We start from the raw sequence: 26,977 nt of genomic DNA, 5'->3' as shown, positions 1-26,977 counted from the left end.
TCCAGTAAAAGAGTGCAGAAGATCAGAGCCTGTGTGCCCTCCCTCACTTTCTACACTGAGGTTTGCAGATGTCCACAGTTAAATAACTAAATCCTCCTAGAACCTGATGGCAATTGAGTATTAACTCCCTTAAGTTCTTTTGAAAAGCTCTAATCGATCCATTTCTAGCCAGTAAAGAAAGTATGAGTTTCAGCAGGAAGTATCAAATATAAATAGGACATGAGCTAACTAATGAGTTTGACTTATTTGGCACAATATGCTAAACCATGTCTATTAAAATACTATTAAACGATGAGAGCATAAATTATATTAAACCTTGCCAAGTGGCTGCCACACCAAACTGGCTGCCCACAAAGCAGAGGTTTTCTGCCTTTTTTTATAACAAAGAGACTCTTAAGTAGTTCAGATCTGACATTTAGCTTTCATTTTAAAAATAAATAGAAAGGAAAAATGTAAAGATTAAAAGGGAAATAAATCATCATGGGTAGGAATGGTTTTATCATTTGTCTTTCACAGGGCACTGGAGTTCTCAGCTGCTGAACTAAACCTCTTAGGAAAATTAAGCCTTTTCACTTATTACAAATGACACCCCTCTGAGACCCTGTATATAAATGTATGTGTGGAAGACTTTTCTTAGGAGGAGGAAAGCAATCTTGCCTACCTCCATAGCAAAAGGCAGGCAGACATTAATGATGAATGTTCTTCTCCACCCAAAGAGAAGCCTGGCCCAGGGACAGGAGGCCAGGCTGTGCCAGGGCTGCTCACCTGTGCTACGACCAGGGGCCACCAGTGATCCTTGTTCTGGCTAATTACACGTCATGGCACAGGGCAGTGGATGGAGTTACACCATGGCCAGGCACCGAGCAGCTCAGGGACCTCCTGGCTCCTGGAGGCAGGGGACACCTCAGCCTTGACACGTTTTATTTCATCTAGACTGAACTTAGATTCAGGCAGATTATTTTGTTTTCTAGTGTGAATGTGTTTTTGTTACAAGAAAGTTGGAAGTGATTTTTATAACTGGACTAAATTTTGCCTTGATTTATATAATCAGTGAAATCCCATTGACGTCAGTGGAGTTGCCTGGATATAAGAAAGGAGAGACTTTGGCCCTGGTGTTCATGTCATTTGTGGTAATAAAAGGAATGTCCTAATTCTCCTAAAGAGCAATTGGAGACCAAGAGCACAATTGCTTTAACAAGTGTTTCCACTGCTTCTTTACTTGAAATTCACATGAATCTTTTTGTTGTTTTTAACCCATTATTTGTTTCCTTAAACTAACCTAGCTGTCACAATTGCAGAAGATGAATGTGACTACATGAATTCCACAGATCCATTAGATTATGGGAAGGCCAAGACTCCTATGCCATCTCTGTTTTTACTGGAGATCTTCCAAGACCATCTTCATGATGTGACTTGTATCATACCAGTCTGAGTCCAACAGCTCAAAAGTTGCTCAAGAAAAATATTCAGCTTGGAAATGTGTCTTCTTTGAAAGCACTAGACACTTGAAATCATAAGACTATGATACACTCAGACTGTGAATAACATTTTTCTTGGCCTAGTGCACATCTCCAACAATGAATGGCCAAAGCTCTGTGGGGAAGCAGCTGCTAAAGGAAGTATATTGGTACCTTCCAGAAGAAGTTGCATCAGAGATAGTGTTGAAGTGGTTCATTTCAGAGAACTGAGTGAACTCCCTGGTGCATTGTATGTTCCAAGTACCCTCATGGTTTCTCAGAAAGGTCTTACTGTAAATGCAGACAAGACCTCTGCCTAGAGCAACAGCCAGTGTGCAGGCAAAGATAAAGTCACAGGCATGATTTACCACCAGGGAGATGCTGCTTCTGAAAGACAGCCTCATCTACTACAGACTTTTATACTGTAAAGTAATGTTTGCTTTTGTAAATTACAGAAGAAAAATAATCCACATCTATTCAGATAAAGGGCAGTTCATGTGCTATTTCCATGCTCTGCTTATCAGTGTGCCAAAACAAGGTTCTAGAAGGGAAAGACAACTTCACAGACTCAAGTGAAGATTAAATTTCCCACTCTGGATTTCAGTTTTATGCTCGTGCTGGTAATAGTCTGTGCTTCATCATGGTTATGCTTCTTAATTGGATTCGGTGTCCAGAGGCCCTTCTACAGTCAATGGACTACAAAATCTATTAATCAAAATGAATTTATTTTGCTTTTGAGCTGGTCACCTACAAAAGAAAACTGCAGGAGCTCTACAAAGACTCCTCCTTCTGAGGCTGGCTCTGGCAGCACCCTACCTCTCCATCTCCCCAGTGCAGAGGCTCAGGACAGCTCAGAATGTTTGGTTAATACATCACCTCTAAGCAATACTCTCTGGAGACACAGTAAATGGGAATCAGTAGCTTCAGTAGTACAAAACAGTATTTCTAAAATGTAAGATTACAGTTCTTGTTATATAAAACTTAGGAAAGCAGCCAGATGGAAATTACTTCATAGCCTTACAGTCTCTCACAGTCTGCTCCTGCCCTAGCTCACTCTTCACATCAGCTGTGCTCATCTGCTTTCTAGGAAGTGGTATTTCAAATACAGTTATTGAAAATCTCAAATATATAACCTGTATCTGTTCCTCTTAAGTAAATTCACTCACTCAATAGTGTGCTTGGGGACAAAAATGGAGTCAGCTATGAAAAGATGAGGCAGAAATGAACCAAAATCAAGTTAGATGAAAGTTACGTATCCCAAAAGCATCTAACAACCAGCCATCAAATTCAGATGTCTTTTGACATTTTTCAATTCCTCTTGGAGTCACCTCAGTGCAAATGACAGAATTTGTGAACTGCAATGCCAGAGTGATAAGATGAAGCACCTCACCTGCTACCTTGACCTGGGTGGGCCTGCAGGTTCTGCAGGGCAGCACTTGGAACTCTTCTGCCTGGTACATGGAGTAGTCAGTGCTGGCCACCACCAGCCTGTCTCCAGGTTTCCAGGAGCTCACATCATCCACCAGGTTCAGGATGGTGCTGTTCACGTTGGTGTCAACAGTTACTGTGAGCTTTGGTTTCACTGAAAACCCAAAATGCAAGGGGGGAGAATTCAGTCAATCTTATCAGAAAGAACTTCTTCTGTTTTCTTCCCCCCACATCCCTCCTTGGAGTGCCACCAAAAATTATCATTTTCTCATGCAAAAAAGAAAAAAGAGTTAACTCCTCCAAACATGTTTATTACTGGCTTTGGCTTGGCAAGCAGGAAAACAGGAAAGTATTTTTCTTTAGTTGCAAGCAGGTGGATTTTCCACTAACCCCAGGATAAATCTAAATGTAGCTCTTAGTGGCTCATTCTCACCACACCCACTGAACAGCAGCTCTTGTGGGGCTGGGTGCTGTTGTTTACAGCAGCCAAGTGGTCTTTAACCCAATGATGTTTTTTTCCAGCAAAACAACAGTCTGCCACCCTTCTTTCCCTGCCAGCAGCAGAAATCCTAATGATCTGTCGAATGACCAGGTTAAGGACAGTGGTGTTGGAATGATTAATTACAAAATGAAGTTTAAGTTTCAAACCCTGTTGTCTTCACACATTCTGATTGACTAATCCTACGTCATCCCAAAATGTTTTTGCAAAAGACAGGGAATTTACAGGAAAGAACTTGTCAAATATTTCCCACAGCCTTACTGGGTATTTTAAAAACCACCCTGCTGCTTCTGTTAGTGCTCAGGAATTTTTTCCTGAGATAAATCTTCAGCTGTTCTATCTGAATTCGTATCCATGGCCCAGCCAAAGCTTTAGCTTGGAAAAATTACAGAAAATGTTCTGACACCAAGAAGGAGCCAGTCATGGGAGGACAGGATTTCTGCTGTTCTCTGTTCTGGCTTTCAGTGATGGGGCACATACCGGATTTGCCACACAGGAACCTCACTCTGTAGCTGCGGCAGCCCTCGCCCGTCTGGTCCTTGCCGTGGCACAGGAATTGGTAATCGTGGCCGCTCTTGTAGAAAACCTCCGTGGTTAAATCCACTCCATCGAGTGTCATTGCCTGCAACGAGGATGGAGACACAACTCAGGTATTGCTGAGAGGTGAAGGGATTTCACCAAAACCTCTGAGCCATCAGAAGAGGCGTGTGCTTTGTTTTGGGTGATGGCACCGCCGCTGCCTAACAAACCCCTGTGACTGTGCTCTCCAGCCGCATTTCCAGCTGCTGCTCTCACACAGCCACTGCTTAGGTGTCTTTCTCCTGTGTCTATACTGAGATCATGGGCTGTTCTGGGAGGAGTTTGTGAGCTTCACAAAGAGCTGTCTTGGTGCCCTAGATTTCCTCTTGCCGTTGCTTTGAGGGCAGATGGAAACATTGAACACGGATGCTTCCACCCAGATGAACTCATGGCTTCAAGGCTCTGCACTCATTCCATTGCTTGTGGCTAAGCTCTGTCTGAGCCTTGCAGAAGAAAGGGGGTAGGGGTTTTATTTCTCCATTGCACGGATCAGTCTCAAAAAAAAACCCTGAGGGTGCTGCAATACTGCTGCCTGTTGCAAAAGAAACAGGGAGAAGTGGCCTTTTCTCACAGGCAAGCACCAGCCTGTAGAGCTGCCTTGAGAAAAAAGGCTGTATCATGCCAAGAAGTGGTAAGATATGTAACCTCTCTGGTGTTCCTGCTGGGGCAACAATCTCAGGGTCATGTCAAATTTCACATTCTGTCTCTAGAGCTTGCATTTCTCTTGACCCTTTCACAAAAATGTGGTGCATTGCATCAGGCAATCCAAATTCCACATGCATTTTGGCAAGCACCAGGAGAAAAGCCATCTTTCAATGAAGGGTCTGATCCTGATTCTCCAACTCATACAGGCTTTCCTTATTAATGCATCCACCCTGTTCCTGTGTGTGGGATTAGCACTGCCAGCTGGAGGAATGTGCCTCTGGCTGTGCTGCTGTGCTTCTGTTATTATCATCATATCTTCAATTTTCTCCCATGTTCCAGAGCTGGGGCAGGCCAGCTGCTATAAATCAGCATAGCTTTTTAAAGCAATGAGCAGCACCAGATTACACTACCTGAGGATTTGCCCTAAGATCTGCAGGATAAACCGAGAAATGTCTCACTTTTAATATACGTGGGGAAATAAAAAAGAAAAAGTAACTTATTTCACAGAAGAGGAAAAGAAATGGTTTGTTTCTAGAGAAGAGGAATATCTTTCTTCATTCTGTTTAACATGTATTCTAGATTCTAACATTAATTGCAAGAAACATCTGACCCCTGTTTTGAACTAAGTTGTCACCTCTAATACACGTATATGGAAGCAGAAATGAATGTGGATATGGTAAGACCTGGAAGAAAATTATAGGGCAGTTTTTTCCTTTCTCTTCAAGAGAGATCCTTTATAACATCTAGCCCTGGAAACTTTCACTCATACAGTCAGAATTCCCATTTACTTCAATAGCCACATTCTTGTGAATAAGAACAGCTCCACTGGCTCAGAGAATGAAGGAACCTTAGGTTCAGCCTCACACAGATGTGAAGGATTTTGTCTTTTTCTAGGCAATAAAAAGTATATGGTGAACATATACAAAAAAATTACCCTCATTTCTTGCTGGGTTTTGTTTGGTTTTTTTTGTCCTTAAAGAAGATTTTTGCAGTGCCAGAAAAGGTATCTGAGTGTTCCTCAGCATGCTGGCCTAATGGCATAATTATAATGCTTAGCTCCAAACAGAATTCAAATCTCTTTCCACAGAGCTGAAACAATTAATCCCAAAAAATGGCTGAAGTATCACCAATATTTTTTGACAACCTGCTACAGCTAGTAGTTGCACTATCTTGTTACATTTTGTGATTAATTTTTTAGGTAGGGTCCATTCCAGGACCATTTAAAACCTTTGAAATTTTCATGTGCTTGCTCTTTTTAATCTTCCAGCAGGGAACCACATATTTCATGATAGCATCTGTGCTGTCCATGTCCCCATCTGTACACCTTTTCATGCCAGGAGCCAGAATTTACTGAAAGGAGCTCAATTCTGTCAGATTTGCCTCAGAACAATGTGAGACTGTACACAAGATCTTATTGGTTATGTATTAGAGTAGTAAAATAATTGGTGTACTTTTCTTGGAAGCAAAAATTACTGCCAAGCACAATTTTAGGGGTTCAGTGTCAGTCCAAAGAAGACTTGCCCCTCTAAAATGAGTGGCAAGCCTGCCCACCTGGATGTCAATGGGCTGCCTGCAGATTTTGTCAGGATGAGCAGCTTTGAAGTCAGACAGCTTCTCCATGTCCTTAGATCTTGCTTTGTCAGGCTTCTCAAACCACTCTGTCCATTCCACATCTGGAGACAAGTGCAAACAAGTACAGTCATTTGAAAGTCAAGCTTAATGAGAGCAGCAGAAATGCACGAAGCATAATATGATCTCAGATATCATTCACAAGTTTCTTCTCTGATGATCTGATTTGTGCCTCTTCCTGCCAGTCTGTCAGACACTTTTAATGATGGTGTGAAGTGCAACCAGCCAAGGGAGAGCAGAGTTATTAAAAGCTTCATAATTGGCATGTGCACTGTAAGCATTAATAATAGATACAGATTTTGGATCTGTGTCTGACTTAGCTGCCTTCTCTGATCTTCAGATCAAGTTGCACCAGTTACTGTGTGTTGTCTGAAACATGGACATGATGACTGTGCAGTGAAAAGAGGAAAGAGGTTGTGTGTGACCCCTGAGACTATAGGAGATGGAATTTCATACCCAATGCAGAAAAGAAAAAAGGATCCCAGTTATTCAGAGGGTTCTAGAGACAACTGGGGAAAGAATCTGTGAGTGTTCATTAATTGTGTTAGTGACGACATAAATAGCAGCTAGCAAGTCCAGTCTTCCCAAATGGAAAAGGCTTGTAGTAAAAAGGATGATTCATCCTGTTTGTCAGCTGTCTACCACCAAGTGAAATACCCCCCACATCCCTTACCTTGAACCCACTCGCTAGTTGAAGAGACATTAAAATATTCTCCATTCTCAGCTTGGAATAGTTTGGATACTTTGGCCACAGCTGACCCTTTGTGACCTGTTAAAAAAAGCCAAACATTGGTAAAATCATTTAAATCAATTTGTAAAGTCGTTGAATGCAATTGATAAGAGTAAGGACTGAAAATGTAATGGTCTGCGTGTCTATTTGCATATTTTGACTACATTATTTAAAATTAGCCCTGCACAACTTCCAGAAAAATTTATTAATCTTGCAATAAGGCTTCAGATGCTTTTGTAACTGCATGGATAGTGAAAAAGAAAAATCTTCAAAAACCAAGAGAGGATAAAGCCCACAATTATTTGTCATATATTGCTATTTTTATTTCATTTTTTAGCAAGTTGTGTTGTTCATGTCATGAGAAGACAGAGACTCAACAGTGTTCAGTTTGAAAGAAAATGGTTTCACAGGAGGATTAGTGGAAAGAAGAAATATATAGAGAGCATTCAATTAAATGTGTCAAACCATCAGTTGCTCATAGCTTCAGTGTAATGCAGAGGAAAGTAAAAACACCATTGACCAAATTAATCTCAGCTATAACTCCAGTAACTTCCAGCATATTGTGCATTAAATACCTTGATATTCAATGTGGTCTTCAACAGAAGAGGAGGGATTTCCTTTAATGGTAATAAAACTCCATGGGTGCCTGGAAAATGAAAACGAGAAATGATCAAGTTATGTCAAGTATGAGATGCATATTTCTTATAACCCAATGTTCTTAAATTGTCCTCTTTCAGAGGCTCCACATTCAAAACAGTCTGATTAGTGTCACAGGCAGCTTAGTCAAAATTAAAATTATCTTAACACTCTATATTTCTTCAGTAAATATATCAGAAGAGAAGGAATTTTGAAGACAAACCCCCACTTAAAACATGCCTGTAACAAGTGTGTTCGTTTTTTAAATGAGTGTTTAAAGAAACTTGTGTATGACAGACACAAGAAACACTGGCAACTCCTTGGGGAGCCTGAAAATAAATACTGTGTGGGGGGGGGGGGGGGGTACATGTGTGTGCACTGAAGAATATGAAAAGAAACCACTTCTGCTTAAATAAATTTAGCTCATACTGAAACTTTGTATGTGACAATTGTCTTTGGAATGACCCATGAGAATTTCTAATAGACAGACTGGCTGGCAAAGGACAATAAAAAATGCTTAGATAGTCTCTGCATATCTAGTTTCCTTCTTTGACCATTGAACAAGGATAAAGGTTTATGGCTCTGAATTGTCTATTCAAATCTGATCCCATGTCAGAATTCAGTTCATTACCATCTGATGGTTATTGATCAAGTAGGTTCAATAGCTATCAGCCATAGCTAATAACCTGGAGAATGACCACATGGATGAGAAAGCAATGGAGACAGGGACTAAAGTGCCTCCCAACCTTGAGGGTGAACCCAATTAGTAGGGGTCAGGGGGGAGTTTTTATCTTTAAAGTAGAAGTAGTTCAGGCATATCTGCTCTTAATGACTAAGATAATAATAAATATACTTTTAGGGTGGTAGGGAGACTGTCCTGATTTTAGCAAAAACTCCCATAGATTAGGTCATGTCTCTATAGTTACAAATATCTGGTCATTTCAATTGCATCAAGAGTCTTGCAGGTCACCTTCCATTGGTGTAAGTGAAGTTCCAAACTGTTCTGGGACTCCAGAATAAAACACACACAGACATTGACCAAGAGCCACTGAAACACACCCAAATCACAGGTGCTGCGAGCTGGGGTTTGCTGCTCTGGGGGCAGCAGGGGCAGGCTCAGGGTGAGCCCAGGCTGTGCCACAGCCCCAGTGGACACTGCTGCTCAAGGGGACACTGTCCCAGCAGCGTGTCCCCAGCCCCAGCGCTGGCCAGGCTCAGTGGAAGCTGCCAACAGCACTGCCTCGGGAGCCTGCCAGAGAGCCAGATGCTCCTGCTGGAAAATTCGCCTGCGCGCCAACTGCCGAAGGCTCTGACGGGCTGTGATCTCCATCCAGGGAGAGCAGGGGGATGGGAGCAGGAAGGACACTTTATCGCTCACCAGGCAAAATAGATTTGTGTTTTGATTTGTTATTATTATTATTTTGGTAAACCCAATTCAAAACAAATGACGAAAAATGATGATGCCTCAAAAATAATCTCAAAAATAGTTTAAAGAAGGAGGAGCTATTCACTTCTGCAACTCGAGGTTTGGTCCCATTTCATGTGTGAAAATACTTGTTTCTCTGAGTTATTTTACCACTAAAAATAGTTTTAGTAGTTCAACCCTGACACGTAAGGACACATGCAATCTGTTTAGGCTGTATGAAATGAAGTGACCAGGAAGTCCAGAACCAAACAGGAGATATTTGCGTGGAATTCCAAAGAGAACAACTATGTCATCAAGTGCAAAAATTTTCTTCATTTTCTCTTCATTTATTAGTAAAAAGTTTCTCTTCATTTATTAGTAAAAAGGGGGGGGTGGAAATGGCTCACACTGAAAGAGTAAACACACTTTTCAGAAGGAAAACAATAGGAGAGGAATGCAAGATTTTCCTTTCATTCCAAATGTTCTGGACTCAGCAAATAGGCAATTAAAAGAGATTCCAGGAGCACAGAAACATTTCTGAATAAATCAGCATTGTGCATTGGCTCTGCTACAGCAAGGGGGAGTTGCACAGCCTTACAATCTGGTTGAATATGGAGCAACTGGAGATGGACAGGAATTTGCCTGACCCCCACCAACACCCCAGCCAGAAACCAACACAATCTATGACTGAATAGCCTGACCCAAGTAGCAACTCACAAAATGCAAAGCAGAAATTTCCTAAGCCTGGGGTTTACACTCTTGTTCTCTCAGGGATGCCCGTTGCCATTATCAGGAGCTGAGAAGATTTGACAGCCAGGATTCAGCAGGACCAACCAGCAAACCCCAGTGCTGGGCTGTGAGTGGTGACAGGCATTAGAAAGAAACATCCATCTGCTTTCCTCACTCAGAGCCTGCCTTGGCCACAGAGGATAAAATGTGTACACACTTTCTCATTCCAAATGTTTTTTTCTAAGATACTAAAAAAAAAAATTTCAAAAGCACCTGTCAAGTGTATACATCCTTATTCATAGTTACAGATACATCTGAAACGTAAACCACTATGTCTAAATCTTGTTACACTGAAGTGGAAGTTCAATTTGCTTTAGAGGAAAAGCTTGGACACACCTAAAGCTGCCTGTGTTCCACTGTACCATCAAACTGCTTTTCGAAGTCTGGCCCCAGCTGCCATCCAGACAATGTGTTTTTTTGAGAATTGATGAATTTAAACTCTGAGAAAACTCCTAGAAATATGTTATTTTAAATAATGCACCAGATATTTTTCCACACACCAGTATGCTGCAATTCGTTGACCAGTGCTGACCAATTACTACCTTGTTATTTATTCACATGTAATTAATGGAATGCAATTTTGTGGGTTTTCTGATAACAGCATGGCAAGGATTAGCCTTTTGACTGCAAACAATGCTGAAAGTCACACTTCATGGATGAATTTCTGCAGTATTTCCATTATAAACATTGATGGAAAAATGATGAGAAGCTTGCATTAAAACACCACAGCAGCCTAAAAAATTAAGTGCAATTTACTTTTATAAATATATGCAAAAAACATCAATTCCTTCCTGCAGCACAGCTGGGGGGAAAAGAACTGTAAATGTTCAAAAATCATGTTCTGTTCCCCTAATTCCAGCATTTGAAAAAAATCCCAGCAGGCTACTGGGCTCTAATATGGGGTCTAGAATTGGGAACAAGAGCTGCACTGATGGAGATAGCCTGGTTTTGGAGACCATTTTTGCCCTCCTTGCTGATTTTTTGAAATGTGTTGTCTGGTGCCCAGGAGCCCCTGTAACATTTGACACAACCTCTTCATCAACCACCCCAGATCTTGTTCCATCTGTGTATGCCCAGCTGACAGATGTCTCTTTCCACAAACTGCTGTATTGAAGCACTTCTCCCTACAAGGCAGATTTTGTGTGTGTGTGTGTGTGTGTGTGTTCTGCAGACACCCTCTTAGTGCCTCATAAAAAAACCCTACATAAATTCAGATAAACACAAAAAATATAATGGCTACAGTTGGGTAAATAGCAAGTATTCTCAACAGTGTGTGTGCCAACACAGACACTGTTTTGGCCACAGAAGTATTTACAGTCCACACTATAAATCCATGTTTGCTAAATTTCTGTGCTGCACAAGTCCCCAGACCTGTACTGGACAAGCTGAGGAATGTGCTGTATGTGTTTCTGTATGTGTAGCCAGGGCTACACAGCAATTATTGTACCCTCCTTAATGCTCAGCCCATCTAATCCTCTGTGTGTGTATAAATATGCTTCTTAAATCTTTGGGGTATGGCTTGAAAATAAATTGGAATAAGCAACCTGTGGGAACAATATCTTGAAAAACCATCTTTTTTAATGTGAATCATATGCTATTCCTCAATCTGCTAATAAAAATACCCAATATAGACTCTGAGTGCATCTGAAACTATCTAATTAACTGCTAAAACTCCACATTGAGAAGTTTTCCTCTTTTTTTATTTTTTTTTCCCATGTGAAAGAACTTTGTGACTTTGAAAGAGTGGAACTATTTGGACATCTCGGGAACATAATAAAGCCTCTGTGCTGGGAGAACTGGCAGGACTGGCACATACCTAAACCCAAGGTGGAGGAAATGCTTGCTGCCCAGTTTGGTCATTGCTTTCCTGGCCAAGTCATCCAAGTTTCTGGATCCTTCATCATTCACTGCCACCGACAGGATCATGCCATTTGTAACTCTACCCAAATATTGAGCCAGGCGGATACTTTCCTCTTTTGCTCTGTAGGTATCAAACCTGAAACGATAAAAAACTCCAGTAAACACTGACTGCAGTGATCACATCTTTATGTACTGAAAAGCAAGAACTGTAAAGAAAGTACTCTTTTGTATTGTTCACTGTAATGTTATCCTATTGCAAAAGCACTTGTCTGGCAGGGTGTGTTAGGGGGTTCTGTTAAGCCAAATTGATTTGACTCTGGTTGACAAACTGCAAGGTACAGCACTGCTCACTCTGTGGTTTTGGAGAATGATGGCCTAGGAGGAATTGTACAGACGTGCAATAACACCCATTTGAACAAGATGCTAAAATGAGTGTGTTTGAACTTGCTGACATGCTGTCCCCAAGCTGTTCCCAAAGATCCTCACATCTGGGCAGTCAAAAGGTCACTCACCGATCTGAATGGACAACTGCTCCCGTCTTTGGGTCAATAACATGGACAATGACCCCCCGGTGGCCCCAGCTCCTTTCAAAGTAATATCCACCTTCTTCCATGCCACCAGGATGAAGAGTCTTGTTTAAGAAAGTCCAGGACAGCTTTTTCTTTCCATGGATCTCAAGAGTGCCACCTTTGCTGACTCCAAGGTACTTCTGTCCAAAGTAAGGATTTGGCTGGCTGCCGTCACCCGCTCTAAAGCAGGAAGGGAGGAAAGAGACCAGGTTTGGGTTTGTATCTGAGTCAAGGAACCTCTTGAGAAGTCTCATGATTTGCAGTGCATTTCTTTCAGGTACTCCAAGAATCAGGAGCTACCCACGTTGTACAGAAAATAAATTATTTTTTAAAATAGTAGCAGCTACCAAAGACCAAAAGCAATCTGGAACACAGCTTATACATGCTATATTCATTATATCCAGGCCAGAGGAGGCCTGGAGCCCAGACTGAATGCCACATCTGTGTTTTTGAATTCTGGAGGCAGGCAAGACCTTAACCAGGAGCTAAGAGGTCTAGTGGTTGTTAAATATGAATTTAGCATCCTTGAAATTTTAAGATTTCCTGTACCAATCTGCAAGACATAAACGTTATTAACCTTCAGCCCACAACTCCCATACAGAAAGAAAGGATGTTTAGGAAGGAGAATTTTCAGACAAAAATAATTCCTCAGGTTTTAAGCCTATTCTGGAAAATCAGTTTGAGTTGTGGTAAGGGGCATGCTAATTCTCTGGCATGCCTGAACACCCCAGTGTTCATGTGTCACTAGAAGAGAAAAAAACCCAAACCTGCATCAGTTTTTGCGGGCCATTTAAACTGTTTAAAAAGTTACTGAACTTTCCACAGAGCACTGATGATAAGTGATGAGAAGATGTAATTTTAAGGAACATTTTCACCCCCTGGAAAGAGGAAAGTGGAAGAGAGATGCTAGAAGCTTCTAAGGTAGTATTTTATCATGCATACATACCGCCCATATAAGATGATAACCACGTTGCCTTGGTAAGGGCACAGCTCACTGCCAATATGCAACTCTCCATCATTTTCAATGAGTATATGTCTTGTACGCAGAATGATGGGCTGCACATCGTCTTTGATGACCAGTTTCCCTAAGTAGAGAAGGTCATGACATTTGCTTTATCACACAGAGGCTCATGTGAGGTTGTGGTATGGTTGTGCTAAGCCAAATGCTGGGCTGTCATCTCAGTTTTTGAAAAATTCCATTCATAGACCCCAAAACAGCTCTCAATACAAGTCCTGAAAAACATTGGGGTTTATTCTGTCCAGTTCTTGAAGAGTGCAATTAAGGTTTGCATGGAAGAGGACCCATTCAAAACTGAGACAGAAATTTAGAGTTAAGATGAATAAAAGCTATTCATGCCAGCAACACTACGGCTCTGTCCTTGGAGACGAAGAGGGACAGAGGGACAGAGCATTTGTCCTGTCCTGAGGCCTGATAACACAGCTACTTCAGGGCCAGTGTTTCTTGGTAAAAAAATGTTTTTGAAGCAAATTGCAGAAGTAGAACTGATCATTACACTGAGCTGCTTGTGTGAATTCTCTGAGAGGACAGAAAACAAGCTGGTTACAACAGCTAAAGAATCTCAGCACCTCAGCAACCACCCAGCCTTGTTCCGAGGTAAAGCTGTGTTTGCCCAGTAGCCACCCACTTCTCAGCAAGAAGATCTCTCAGCATGATCCACAGTGATTTAAAGTCTGTGATTTACAGTCCCAGTGGAGAGCAGGCTGCAGCCAGCCTTGCCAGCAGCATGTTTTACCTCCATCAGTGATGTGGATAGAGTGGACAGTCGCAGAAGAAGAGAGAAGCAGCTTCCTGCCATTGCGGATCTCAACGCGGTTTTCTTCGTTGTGACCCGGGCTCCAGATTTCTAACTCAGGATCTCTGTCAGGACATGTGACAGCTGCTTCTGCTGGGCAAAGATGGAGAGTGAGGACAGTCAGTGTCTGTTTGGTGTGAGACAGAAAGCTCTGCACCTGGGCATCTTTAGAGGACCATTCAGCATCCCCCCTTGGCTGAGTCCCTGGAACACAGCAGTACCTCAGTGCAGCAGGGTACATGTAGGTCACAACCAAAAGAAAACAAACAACAGCTTAAGCTGCATGGTTTTCTGTTTTCTGGAAGAATGGAAAAACCCAATGCAAAGGAGTCTTGCAGGGGATGCAGTTTCTAGAAAACTACTGGAAAGGGACTTTAACTGAGCCCTTCCTGCAGTGACATTTAGCTCTGTTCATACCATCTAAACACAAAGCCCAGAAGATGTGTTGATAAAAGGATAATACAACTACCATCCTTAAAAATGCCCCCAAAACACCTGCTTCATTTAATATAAAGGTGTTAAAATATGTTTGCATTATTTATTTTCACTGGAGGTAGAAAGAAAAAGAGATCAAACTAGCATGGAAACACCAAGCACCAAGCAATCCAGTAGCAGGGAGCAACAGGAGCCTCACAAGTGTGTCTGGGTTTGTGAGCTTTCCCAGGCAGAAACAAGAAGGATTCATTCACTTAGGGATCACACATCTCCAGTCTCTGCACACAAATTCAGTGATGGGCTGCCATGACGTGTTAGTCTGAACAGCTCTCATACCACATCCAAGAGTCTCATGTTGCAACTATTTGTTTAAGATAAAATATTTCCCTGATACAACCTCAGCTGATATGTGAGCCTCGTGTCTTACTCTAATCAACAAGACTGTGAGTGTCTCACGTGTGATGCATATTTTCTGAGGGTAGAACCCTTTCTAATCCTAGGAAGCTGAGGTCAGTGGAAGTTTGAACAATGAGTCCTTTGCCTTCAGAAAGGGCTGGGAGTTCTCACCAGCTTTCCAATTTCTATCCCTTAAAACAAAAATACCATGGAGAAAACAACAGGAGCAACAAATCAATGACCATGGGCATGGGACAAACACCTTGACCTCAGCAGGGCTATGTCCCTGGAACTTGGTATAATAAAGCTGGGTGGGCTTTGCCCCACAGTACTGATGCCTCCAGGTAATGGAAAGGACAATGATGTCAATCCAAGCAAGGAAACATTTCCTGGTACTGGTGCAGACGACAGGCAGTTGTTTTTTGCTGCCACTGAACTTGAAGGACATCTGTAATTCCTCAGCAAAAGAAATAAAATCTGTCCATCTGCATTCAGTTTCCCCTCACATTCCTCCACCAGCTTCATCTCTTAATCAAACAATAGAATTGGACCAGCCATGGTTTTAAAGTCTCCAGAGCCCAAATAAATACCAATTTTCAAGGTGAGCGAGGGATGTTTCCTGTGGGCTGCATAGACCTCGTCTCTCTGCAAACTTTTCCCATATATGTGAAGTAAATCAGAGAGGGCAAATAATCTACCAAGCAGCAAGTCAGACAAAGATAAACATCCAGGACCTGATTTTGGTACCAGTGTGCCAGCTGGAAGCTGGAATTTTATTAGTAATGTCAGAGGCACTCTCTCCAATTTACAGTAATTGAGAAAAATAAGGAGGTGTTTCTGGGTTCCTACTAGAAGCCACACAGAATTAATAAAAGTTAGAAAAGATAAAATATTTCAGACAGGGAATGGGGCTTGCATTGTAAACAGATGTTCAAATATAACTGCAATATACACTGACAACATTTTTTTTTAAAGAGCTGTTTTTTCCCTGAGAATAAGGATAATAGAAAAATTTGCTCGTGATGAGTAGTGATATAAAACCAAAAGAATCAAATGTAAAGGTATAATTTATCAATGATAATTAATCACTTTAAATGTAAAGGATAAAAGTCTTGTTAATTCTTCCATTTATTCAAATATGGTACTATGCAAGGAGCTTCCTGCAGTCTTGAAAGATGACTTGTGCCCCCAGATAGATTATTTTAAAACAGAGAGGCAAACAGGGAAGCCTAAGGGGAAATGAAAAGGTATTTAGGCTGGTGTTTGGGATGACAAACAACAAAAGCCAGCAAACCAGAAAGAGAGGACTTAAATTCCCAGTTTCATTAACCAATTTGTAACAGGAACTTTGCACATCACCAGCATCTGCTGTGCCAATGACACCATCAGGCTGAGCATCTTCTGCCAGCTGGTCCAGTTACCTTGACAGCTTGGTTATTACTTTCATTGTGATGTTTAAAATAAAAGTGCAAATTCTACCCAGCACAAGGAATTAACTGAATGTTTGCTTCTTGACCAAAAGGGCCTGGGCATGACAATGGGAGGTTGCTTCATGCAGCTGCAGTGTTTGGGGTAAGACATATGGTCTCTTTGTTTCAAACAAGAAACCTCCAAATTAGCCCTATATAGAATATGTAAATCAAGCTCCCCTTTCCACCTTCCCTAAACTGCTTTGTAAAAGAACTCCTTGGAAGAGACAAAACCCAAGGGACAGGGATGTCCCAGGCAGAGCTTTTTGCTCTCCACATCTGGGCTTGAGGAACGGAGGGAAATGCTCGCCTTCACCTCCCTCAGCCACAGCTATTAGGACCTGAGGTTTCTTTTCCTATTTCTTTGGGGCAGTTTGTTGTGTTTGTGTTTGGTTTAAGAATGTGTGGCAGAGTCTGAGGGATTGCTGAGGGTGCTTTCACCTGCTCAGAAATTTCAGTCTTTGCCACTCCAGCTGCCCTTGATGGGGAATATTGTCACACCAGAAAACTGCTTTTCTCCTGAGTTTTTTTTCACTCTGTCCTTCACTCTTTTTATACAGAGAGTGAAAAGCTAGTCAATTTAAACCTATTAAAAATAGCATTACAAACCATACCCTTTTTCCCCATGGCAAGAAAACTTACCTGTGCTTACTGAAGAGACTACAAACAGAAAAAACCCCAAACTTCCAGCCAGATACTTGGAGGTAGGTAGAGCCATTCTTCAGGATTTTGAGTTCTCTGTATGGATAGCTGTGAAAAAAGAATATCAAGAAAATGTCACTTTTTTTTTTTTTTCCCCAGCTCATTCACAATACAAAAAAAAAACCAAAAAACAAAGGGAGGTGAAATCCAGCTTTATGCCAGACCACATCCACTCCCGTACAGCTCAGTGGCTGAAAACACCTCTGCACTGATTCAGGACCAGGCTGAACAGAGCAAGGAGCCATGGGCAGCTCCTCACCCTTTGTTTGGTTTAGGATAAACCCACTCGGGAATCCAAATAGACACTCAGAACGCAGCCACCAGCTGCAACCAAAAACGCCTTAGGAATGTGGCATAAACACATCCAGTGTCAGGACTCTCTAGGGCTGCATATTCACATGTGCTAAAAAGTAATGAAACACAACGGAGAAGGCATTTGCAGAGTGACAAATTTTCACGGAGTAACCTTCCTGTGGCACCTCTCCCCCCAAAATACCCACAGGTTTTCAGCAGTGGTGTTTTGTGTAACCCCAGATAAACCGTGCTCACACTTCCAGCCTGAAGCATGCAGTTTCTTAGATTTCAGATCTAAGAAAATATTGTCTATTTAGTGTGCCAGCTCAGAATTTTCTTGCAAAACCAAAAGCTGCTTTTAAAACCAGTCCACCTAATGTTGTTTTTGTTTCTTCCATAGCCAACCCCCAGCAAAAACAAACAAGCAGTGTCATGAAAGTCAAAGTTAGAATTAATGTGATTCTCTCTGGTCTCCAGTGATTGATTCTGCAGCTCTGCCCCAGGCTCATGACAATTTATTGACGTGTATTCACAGGGAGGTAAGGATACCCACTTCTGTATTCATAAGGCACTGTTTAAAATTCACATGTAGTCCTTGGAGTCTTTAGGTTTTATCATATAAGCCAATGTCTGGGAAATATAAAAAACCTTTATTTGTAGCTGTCATGTCACATCCCACTGATGAAACAGGATAAATATATGCATCACACAGTTTAGTTCAACACAAAAAAATAAGCAGTGAAAAACAATTCCAGGGTACCCCAATTTCTTTAAGGCAAAAACATTTGTTATTTTTCATGTCACTTGTTAATATAAGCAAAACAACAATAACAAAAACACAAGAAAAATAATGGAAGAAGCCAGGATTTATTCTGAAGCAAATTTTGTAGTGTATATGTAAAACACATTTGTACTGTTTGTAAAGGTGATACAGCTACAGTTCAACAATAAGTTCAAAAGACATGTAATCCAATGATTGCATTAAAAATAACACTAGGACTAGATTTTACAGGAAATATTTTGCCATGGAAATGTTTGTTTGCTTTGGTATAGTGTATTTGACATCCCTGAGCTCTGGAAACCTCATAGACTCAGGGCTTGGTAGGGTCTATCAGGTGCTGAAATGCTGTTACAGAGCAGTGGAAGAGAGGAATGCACTTAGCAACGCTATAACTTTGAATGATATACATTATCAGAGAGCAGTGCCGTGGCCATGGAATGTGTGCCAGAGCCAGGCTGCACGTGTCTGACATTTTAACTGCATTAACCATCAACATCGGATAAGCCAGAACTCTTTCAAAGAAACATTATTAGAGGTATGCCCAAAGTACAGCAGTCACCATTAAAATGCCAAGATTTATTAGTGATTATTACACAGCCTGATCTGCAGACCCAGTCATTAGGCTCTGCTGCAATGATTGAGGAAGAACTAAACAAGAGGTAATACCACAGGATGGTTATTGCAGATAAACAGAATTTCTCAGTGTGGACACAACTGTGTGTTAGCGCTCCATAAAGCCAGATTCCAACTGGTGAGGTTTAGGTCATAAAATACATTCAGATGGTATAAGAGTTCACAGGAATAAAAGGAAGGGACTGGTTTCTTTGACAGTGGCATTTGCTTTCTTATTGCTTTGTAGGTAGCAAAGAAATGTCTTTGTTCTGGCCCATTAAAAGCTCAGAGTATCTCTGTTCTTACCTCTGACACTAGCCTGTAGCAAACTGATAGGAGTCTACATCAAGCAATTTCTTAGCCTTTGCTTTCTTTAGAGCCAAGAACTGTACTTACCATCAGGTTGTGCAAAATGGCTTCTGGTTTTATATCCCGTGTTGCTCACCGGGGACTGCTTCCCTGATTGCATCCCTCTTCATCAGCAGAGATCAAAACAAGCAGTCAGACACTGGGAAGACATGTCATTTTTGGAGGCATCAGCTGTGTGCCAGGACTCCGATGTTTTCGCAGTGTCTGATCTGCCACAGTCCAAAGAATATCCTGCTTATTTTGTGACTGAGGGAGGGTGTTTGATTCGGCTCACACCGAGCCCGAGTTCATCGCTGTGTTAGTATGAACTGGCACTTGGGTTGGAAAGGCTGGGAGCCAAGAGGGCCAAGAGGATCTGACTCCTCTGATTCAGCTCTGACTAACACCAGGCTGGAAAAATGCTGCTCGGAGGATAATCTCAGGAATTTTCCTTCAAACCCTCTCAATTAAGCATCTTTCCCAAATACCGGGCGCAAGCAGTGGCACGTCTGGTTTGATTGTTCAGAGTGAGAGGAGGAAGAGATGGTGACTGCTGATGGCTGCGTGGTGCTGGAGCGGGCTCAGGAGCAGTTCTGTGCTGCCAGGCAGCGCTTCCTCGGCTCAGCGCTGGGAGCCGCGTGGGGATACAGCCACACGCCGCATCCTTGAACGGGCGCCACGCAGCTGACTCCAGCTCTGATGTAACCACCAGAGTCAACAAATCTCCCTGCAGATTCGGGCACTCAGAGCACAAGGGCCGTGCGAGTGGCCGCCTGAGCCTATCGTCTCCAGCCTTTCTCAAATACCATCTGGGACTTCTCTCTTGGGTGAGAAAAGCTTTTATATCTAGCCATTAAAAGCTGCCTGGCAATGGCAAGTGGGACTCATATCCTTGGCTCTGGCAAGGCAGACACTCTGAAATGATTCCCAGCTGCTGAACCTTTCCAAAAAGTGAACAATAGCAGCAGACAATGCTAAAAGTAGATGCAGGAAACCATTAGTCCTCAGCTGGCTGCTCCCGCAGGTGTCAGCAGCGATGCTGTACTAGAAAGCACACTGCAGAGGGGAATCCCTATCCACCGCCCTTCCCACGGTTCCAGTGCTGGTGGCAATGCACTGCAGACAGTTCTGAGAACAAAACTGTGAAGAAATGCTCTGAGGAAGCTGGATTGTCACAGGTATCGTGGTGGGGTCAGAGCGGAGCTTTCCAGAGAGACACCGCCAGCCGTTCCCACACACCGTGACTCGCCCCCTTGCACAACCCTGGACCAGCCACCCAAACCTGGAAACAACGTTTTTAAAAGTTACTTGCAATACTGGGTGTTTGGGAGTGCTTTTTAAGACTGGCTTGACACTCTTTGGAGCATGTACCTTCAGATCTGCTGCAGACAGCTCCTTTCAGTATGTCAAGCGAGGCATAATGGGATCATTCACAACCCATTAAAAATGGGGCAAGAACTGGAAAAAAGCAGCAGCTACCTGATTTCTCCTGGAAAAGATGCCAAACAAGGGCAGCAAACCATGTGGCTTCTGTTGCTGCCACTGCCCAGTGAAAGAGACCACCAACCTGCATGGGGACAAAGCAGGGATCCAGCACCATCCCCAGAGAGCAGGGAAAGCTCACAGGGAAAAGGCACCTTCTAGCCTGATGGGGAGTGAGCTCTCAGCAGACACTAAATTGCCCAGGTGCTTGGGATGACCTGTGAGTAAAACTTCTGCTCTCCAGGAGCCTTCTCTGCAAGGGAGACGCTCTCAGAAGCACTGATGGGTCAGTGCCAGGGCTGTGCAAGCTCAGACCCTCCCAAAGCCTCCGCAGATGCTGAGGTTGCAGCAGTTTGATACCGAGGTCTGAAGCCCTGCTGCATCTTTCCTCATGCATATGCAGGGAGGCCAACATGGATTTGGAAGCTGATCCTAAGAGAGGGAGGAGCTGTTTAATTAACGCCTCTGCTCCCTTCTTGCTGACGCTGCATGGCAGCAGGTCCCCTCACCCTGCTCACGGAATTTTGCATTTTTCCCGGCTGGGAAGATGGATTTGAGGCGCACGTTTGCTTTTCTGACGCGAGACCATGCCAGCCCTTGCTACAGTGACATACAGAGGGGATTTTCACACACCCAGCCACAGGCACAGCTAAAGCCTTCAGAAAATAAACACACGAATTTCTGGGGATTGCTAATGGAAATGCTGCTCAGTCCCAGTGCATGGCAGCGGCATAGCTGCCTCTGCTCCACATCTTTTCCTTGTGCTTGCCACCCACACATCAGCTGCTCGTTTTTACTAGCAAGAGGAGGAGGATTAAACTCAGGAACAGACTTTAATTCTCAATGAATCAATACTGGAGTCAAAAGCAACATTCTGCCTGTTTTCCCAGTGAACCTTGGTTTCTTATAAATCTATCTAATAACTTTCCCAACAAGAAGGTTCTGCTCACATATTCTGTATAAACATCACTGCAAATTCCTTGGTTCCTGATGTCCACAAAAATAGATTCTGAATGAGGAGCAGGAGTTAGAGGAAATTTTTAGAGGAAAATTTAGAGGAAAATTCCAGGAGAAATGAATAAATTAAAGAAAACTAAGGTGTTTTCTGATTTGTTGTAATATCAGCAAATTATTTTGAGGCAGAAATAAAAGGGGAAAAGTAGGGGTTTTAAAGCTATACTTTTTTGAAGAAAACTTTTTTTCCAGAGGCTTACAGACTTTGAAGAGGAAAGGAAGCAATTTTTGGCTCTGTTTAAACAAAATCATTTGCAATTCCCATCACTCCGCCCATCTGAGGCTGACTGACTCCCAATTTCACATGCTTTTGGAGTGCTCAGCATTTCACTGAATTAAACCCTCCTCCATCACATGAAGTTTTCAAAGCACCAAAGTAGTGAGAAGCTGAGCCCCGTTTGCTGAGGCTCAGGGTGCGCTGACTCTGCTGTGCCTGCTGCCAGCCAAGCTCGCGCTTCCAGGGGATGCCAGAGCCACTGCAGGAATGCTCTGGGGCTGGCCAGAATGGCCACACACCCTGAAGACATGGGATGTGCTGGACATACCTGGATTAGCTGCAAGTCCACGAGGACACGTGCAGTCCCTGTGGACCCCAGCATGCAGGTGGATATCCTCAGGAAACCCCCAGCAGGAATGGGGCAGCTCCCTTCAAACACAACCCCACGCAGCACTTACCCCACAGCTTCATGCACACAGGCTCCTGGTTCAGGCCAAGTTAGCAGCAGCCTTTGAAAACATCCCCTTGATTGTCCCAGCAGTCCCTGCAGGACCTGTACCCTCTGCAGAGCGTCCCTGGTTAAAGGGCTCTTTTCCCTCCCAAGGTAAGGAAAGTGAGTGCTGTGGCTGAAGAGGATCACAGCATCCTGAATCCTCTTCAAACTGCTGCTTTTAACTACCCAAATAACTGCATCAGGATGTAAATATTTTTCTTTTTGCTTTTGTGGTACTTCACTGTTTGCATCTGGCTCGCCACTCCTCCACGCCTTCCTCTCCAGGACATTTGCCATTTGCTCTCCTTCTAGGGCGGGAGGAGGAAAAGAGATTTTTCAGAGGTTTAGGCACATTCCACTCTCTCTTTCACCAGGTTCTTCCTTTGCCAATTGTTTAGTCTCAGCCTGGGGTTAGGGCTCTGCAAAGTTTTATTGGGATCCAGGGTCTGGACATGTCACAGATTATCAAATAAATCTCCAAGAAGCTAAAAGCTTGCTCTGTAAGTACTTGTGCCAGTATTGGGCTTAGGCTTATGAGCCAAAAACATCTTGCTTTTTTTCCCCTGTACAACATCAGAAACCATAACAATTAGGTATTAATTGAAGTTCAAAAGGATTTGAGGGATCTCCCTAGAGGGTCAGTTCCAGCTGCTCACACTACTGTAGCAATTCTCATCCCCATGATGCATTTCCCATGCATCATGACTTCTCTTACCTTTACTGAGCAGCATCACTGATTTCTTCAACCTTCTGGCACACCAGGACCTCTTCCCTGGACAAACCCAACTCTCACGTCTCCTACCTGGTGTGGGGATGGAGCCACGGCCTCCTTTTCTGCCTGTAAACCTTCTGGGTGTCCTCTCACACCACATCCAGGGACCATGGGGAGAATGGGTCTGATGGAGGCAAGTGTCCCACCCAAGGCATTCAGTCCCTGCTCAGAGGCACAATGTCAGCTGGCCGGCGCGTGGATGCCAGAGCGACTCACTCACCAGGGAGCAAAAGTCTGGCCAACAAAACACTAACCTTTGCCTGTAGCAACTTGTTTGGCCATTTCTGAGAATTCCAAAGAAATGACATGACACCAGTTACAAAACCTTCACCTACCTGTTGGAACAGCCCATGTTATTCAATGACAGAGATGATCTGAAATCACCTGTCCCTTCCCTGTTGTCACCAAGCAGCATCATGATCAAACCCAAGTGACTCTTTCATCATTTCAGGGTCACTTTATGCTTAACTGCAGACAGTGAGGTCATCAGTTTTTTCTCACTTTGCATATAAATCTCTGCTTTTGTCTTTACTTCAACCAGCTGCAGCATAAACATAAAGCAAAGAGAATTAGCCACTAATACTGACAATATTTCAATCCTCAATGGGAGCAGAAAGTCGATACAAATATTGCCTGAAAGGAACACAAGCCTTTACCCTAAGCAGTACATACTTTATCCTGGGCTTTACTCCTCTAGGTCTTTAATTAAATGTTCACATCAGTCAGACAAACATCATTTGACTAGTCATTAGCTTCAGACAGAAACACATTTATAACTCCTTGTGGTGCTCTGTGCACAGTTCGATTACAAGACACAGTCACAAGATCACTGCACACTGACCAAGCAGATGTTGCTGAGTTCACCTAAGATGCCATAACAGATGGACACTTTTTTAGAAAGCAGATATTAATGAATAAAAGCAGGAATGAAGGGATAATTCCCTACCTTTGCTTAAGTTCATGTTTCCTTGGAATTGCTAAACTGCCACACCAAATTTCATTTGTGGTCCCACGGTTACCACAGAGCAGCTCTTGCCTTTAAAACTTAACCTTTTGATACCAAATCACAGATATGTTGAAACACTTCTCCCAGGGAAGGGCAGCCCACAGACTGCTCCTGTTCTGCTCTGTAAGGCACTGCTTGAAAAAGAAAGCTCTGCCACAGAGGGTAAGGTGTGAATGTATTTATTGGTTATAAAATATACAGGTGAACACCATCAGTTTGGTACAATCTTGTAAGAACAGCAGGTTTTGGTGGTGGTGGTGCTGGGCTCTGCCTGGCTGGTGCTCCCCAGCAGTGCTAACCCCGGGGCGCCCCAGCCTTCGCAGGGATGTGCTCCAAGAAAGTCTGAGATAAAGCAAATTTCAGTGGCTCAGCAGTATTATTGGGTCACTGATATTTTTTTCAGCTTTGAGGGAACATAATGCTGTAGAGAAGCAGCTTTCGGATAATTAGCACGATTAAAGACTTTAATCCAGGATGGTTTGACTTGTCCTTTATAGCCAAGCATGGCAAAACTCCCTGAAAAACAGACACAAGGGGTGAAATAACCCTCTGGGCATGGCAGTTCACTTACCAGCAGCACAACTTGGGATCCCTCCACACATCAGCCCTTCTTTTATTTCCTGAATTAAAATAACAGAACACATAGGAGAGAGAAAAAGGGATACAAGTGGGAATAAGCCTCACTGAAACTGCAAACTTGCTGCATCATGGGTCTGCTGGTATTTCAACAAGCTAAGCCAGGTACCCAGATATCATCAGGAATATAATTTTATTCTTTATTTTTAAATAATACTGGTACTTTCTCTTATTTGACTACCTGAAAATGGTTAGACACTTTGAATCCTTCTTTTAATAGTTTACATCTGTGTCATCCTGTTATGCCTTAACTATCCCTCCTGTCAACTCTGCTCTGGTCCTCTGCTGTCCCAAAGTACAAAGGCATTATGTATTCTTCTATTTTAATAATAATGTCTTGTGTTTATATTATGCTTTTCATTGCAAAGTCTCCCAAGGCTATTTGCAGCTGGCTGGATCGAGACTATTCTTGTAAACACTTTTAATTTAAATAAGGTTTTGCAAAACCAGGAAACAAGACCCTAAATCCTGATCCCACTGGGGTCAAGAGGATTGGGGTTATTTTGCATTATCCCTGGCAGAAGCAATGTGTGCTTGGGAGAAATGCTGCAGCCCGCCCTGAAACGCTGCCCCCCAGCACGGAGCAGTCCTGGAGCTGTGAAGTCAAATATCCCAAATACCTGAACCAGCAGGAGGAAGCTCATGGAGCAGAGCATAATTACCCAGACTGGAAATCAGGACAGGCACACGGGTGAACACCCTTGCCCTTAGGAAAGGCAAAACAGGGGCAGCTTGTGATCAGCCAGCAGCAGCTCAGTCCCACTGCCAGCCACCAGCATCCCAGCGACGTGGCAGGGCCAGGACAAGACCCCCAGAGTGTCCCCAGGATGCTGCTGGCCCTCCCTGCCTGCTGCTTTTTGTGCCCCTGGAACAGTCGAGGCAGGAGGCTGAGCCGAGCTCACAAAGAGGATGGCACAGGTGGTTCAGGGAACAAAGTTTGGCAAAACAAACAAAAAAAGATTCCTTTTTAATAAAAAAATTCCTTTCAAAAGTATTCAGGGCTTTGATGTAAGAATGAAACAATAAAGTTTAAGGACAAAAACAGAAAAGAAAACCTCAAACTTTTGCTTTTCAAAGGATGAAAGAAGAAGCAGTTTCTCAGGAATCAAACATGCACTGAAATGAAATCACTGCCTCTGCTGTAAAGAATATGTTGTCTTCCCCTGCAATGGTCATAGCAATGAGCTTTGAAACTTCAACCAGAAATTGATATGCATTTCAATAAAGCAGTGGGGGAAAAGTCCCCAGCCCCCTGTAACCCACTCCCACTCCTTCATCCCAAAAAATATGGAAATACAGTCAATTTTCCATCTGAACTCTGCGTGAGGGCCTGAAATCTGCATCCAGTTAGGTGGCTGTTTTCTTAATTTCCTTATCACTCACATTATTCATCCAAGCCTGGACTCAATATCCTCTAGTTTTCCAGTAGGAAACCCAGCATGGATTTTCTGGACCAATAATACCAGTGGATTTCTTGCAGCAATGCAAGGTAAAATTGTAATAAGGACTCTCCCAAACTGTTGATTTCACCATCCTTCTATCCAAAACAATAAACACCTCTTATTTCTCTGCAAACTGTTTTCTTTTTCATCAGCTTTTAAGGTTATGATTGTTTTTCCTCACAAAGCAGTGGAACTTTAGAGGTGGAATGTTTACCAAATGATTCTCCTTTTTTTTTTTTCCTTATTTTGTTAGGAAAAGAAAAGCTCCCTTTAGAATGAAAAATTTGCAGCATGGAACTTCTCACTGGCAAAAGTGGAGTTGAAATCCTGAAATAGCTCTCCTATTTCTCACCATCCCTAAGCCAAGAGATTTTCACTGGGTTACACTGGCATATTGTGGTGGGAAATATCTTGATAAGCACTGTGTAACTGCATGTATATTTTTGGATGGGATACACACCAGTGATTCTGCTGTGTTTTCTGACCTAATTAAAAGCCAAAGAAATATGAAAAACAATAAAAATACAAATAAACATGATAGAATAAATAGATTTACCTCCCTTGTGGAAGATAATAGGCTTTGCTGAACCAAACCTGACAAAAACAGACATTTCAGAGCTGCCCAGCATGTCTGTGATATTTCTAGAGCACACAAGGACAAGTGATCTGAAAAGAAGAACAGTAATTACTGCATGATTGCAAAATATTGCTTCATTAAGGATCTTCAAGACCTTTAAGCTCTAATTCAGAAAAGTATGTAGGAGCATGCTTGACTTTAAGAACATCTAAATCCCCTTAATTTCAATCCCATGTAAGCTTTTCCAAGAAATGGTCCTAG

General features: G+C 42.7%; 1 protein-coding gene and 1 pseudogene across 2 annotated transcripts in view; both read right to left on the bottom strand.

Annotated features, from left to right (window-relative positions):
* CEMIP (cell migration inducing hyaluronidase 1) overlaps positions 1 to 26,977 on the bottom strand; it is a 100,773-nt gene that overhangs the window by 30,858 nt on the left and 42,938 nt on the right. The window contains exons 2-11 of one of the 2 annotated variants that reach the window (XM_058847106.1): positions 16,983 to 17,090; positions 13,981 to 14,133; positions 13,173 to 13,311; positions 12,170 to 12,406; positions 11,614 to 11,793; positions 7,543 to 7,613; positions 6,911 to 7,006; positions 6,160 to 6,281; positions 3,865 to 4,006; positions 2,848 to 3,039 (exon numbers count right to left, since the gene is read on the bottom strand). In XM_058847106.1, coding sequence (XP_058703089.1) covers positions 2,848 to 3,039; positions 3,865 to 4,006; positions 6,160 to 6,281; positions 6,911 to 7,006; positions 7,543 to 7,613; positions 11,614 to 11,793; positions 12,170 to 12,406; positions 13,173 to 13,311; positions 13,981 to 14,133; positions 16,983 to 17,058 — 1,408 coding nt within the window. In that variant the 5' untranslated portion in view covers positions 17,059 to 17,090. The remainder of the gene's footprint in view (positions 1 to 2,847; positions 3,040 to 3,864; positions 4,007 to 6,159; positions 6,282 to 6,910; positions 7,007 to 7,542; positions 7,614 to 11,613; positions 11,794 to 12,169; positions 12,407 to 13,172; positions 13,312 to 13,980; positions 14,134 to 16,982; positions 17,091 to 26,977) is intronic. The other variant, XM_058847107.1, reaches the window with a different exon arrangement.
* Positions 24,236 to 26,977, bottom strand: part of LOC131583181 (cell surface hyaluronidase-like) — a 44,741-nt pseudogene continuing 41,999 nt past the window's right edge.

Source organism: Poecile atricapillus, chromosome 11, assembly GCF_030490865.1.
Source record: "Poecile atricapillus isolate bPoeAtr1 chromosome 11, bPoeAtr1.hap1, whole genome shotgun sequence".
In the NCBI taxonomy this organism is placed as follows: Eukaryota; Metazoa; Chordata; class Aves; order Passeriformes; family Paridae; genus Poecile; species Poecile atricapillus.
Note: the sequence above shows the minus strand (reverse complement) of the source record. Positions and strands in the feature narration are given on the sequence as shown.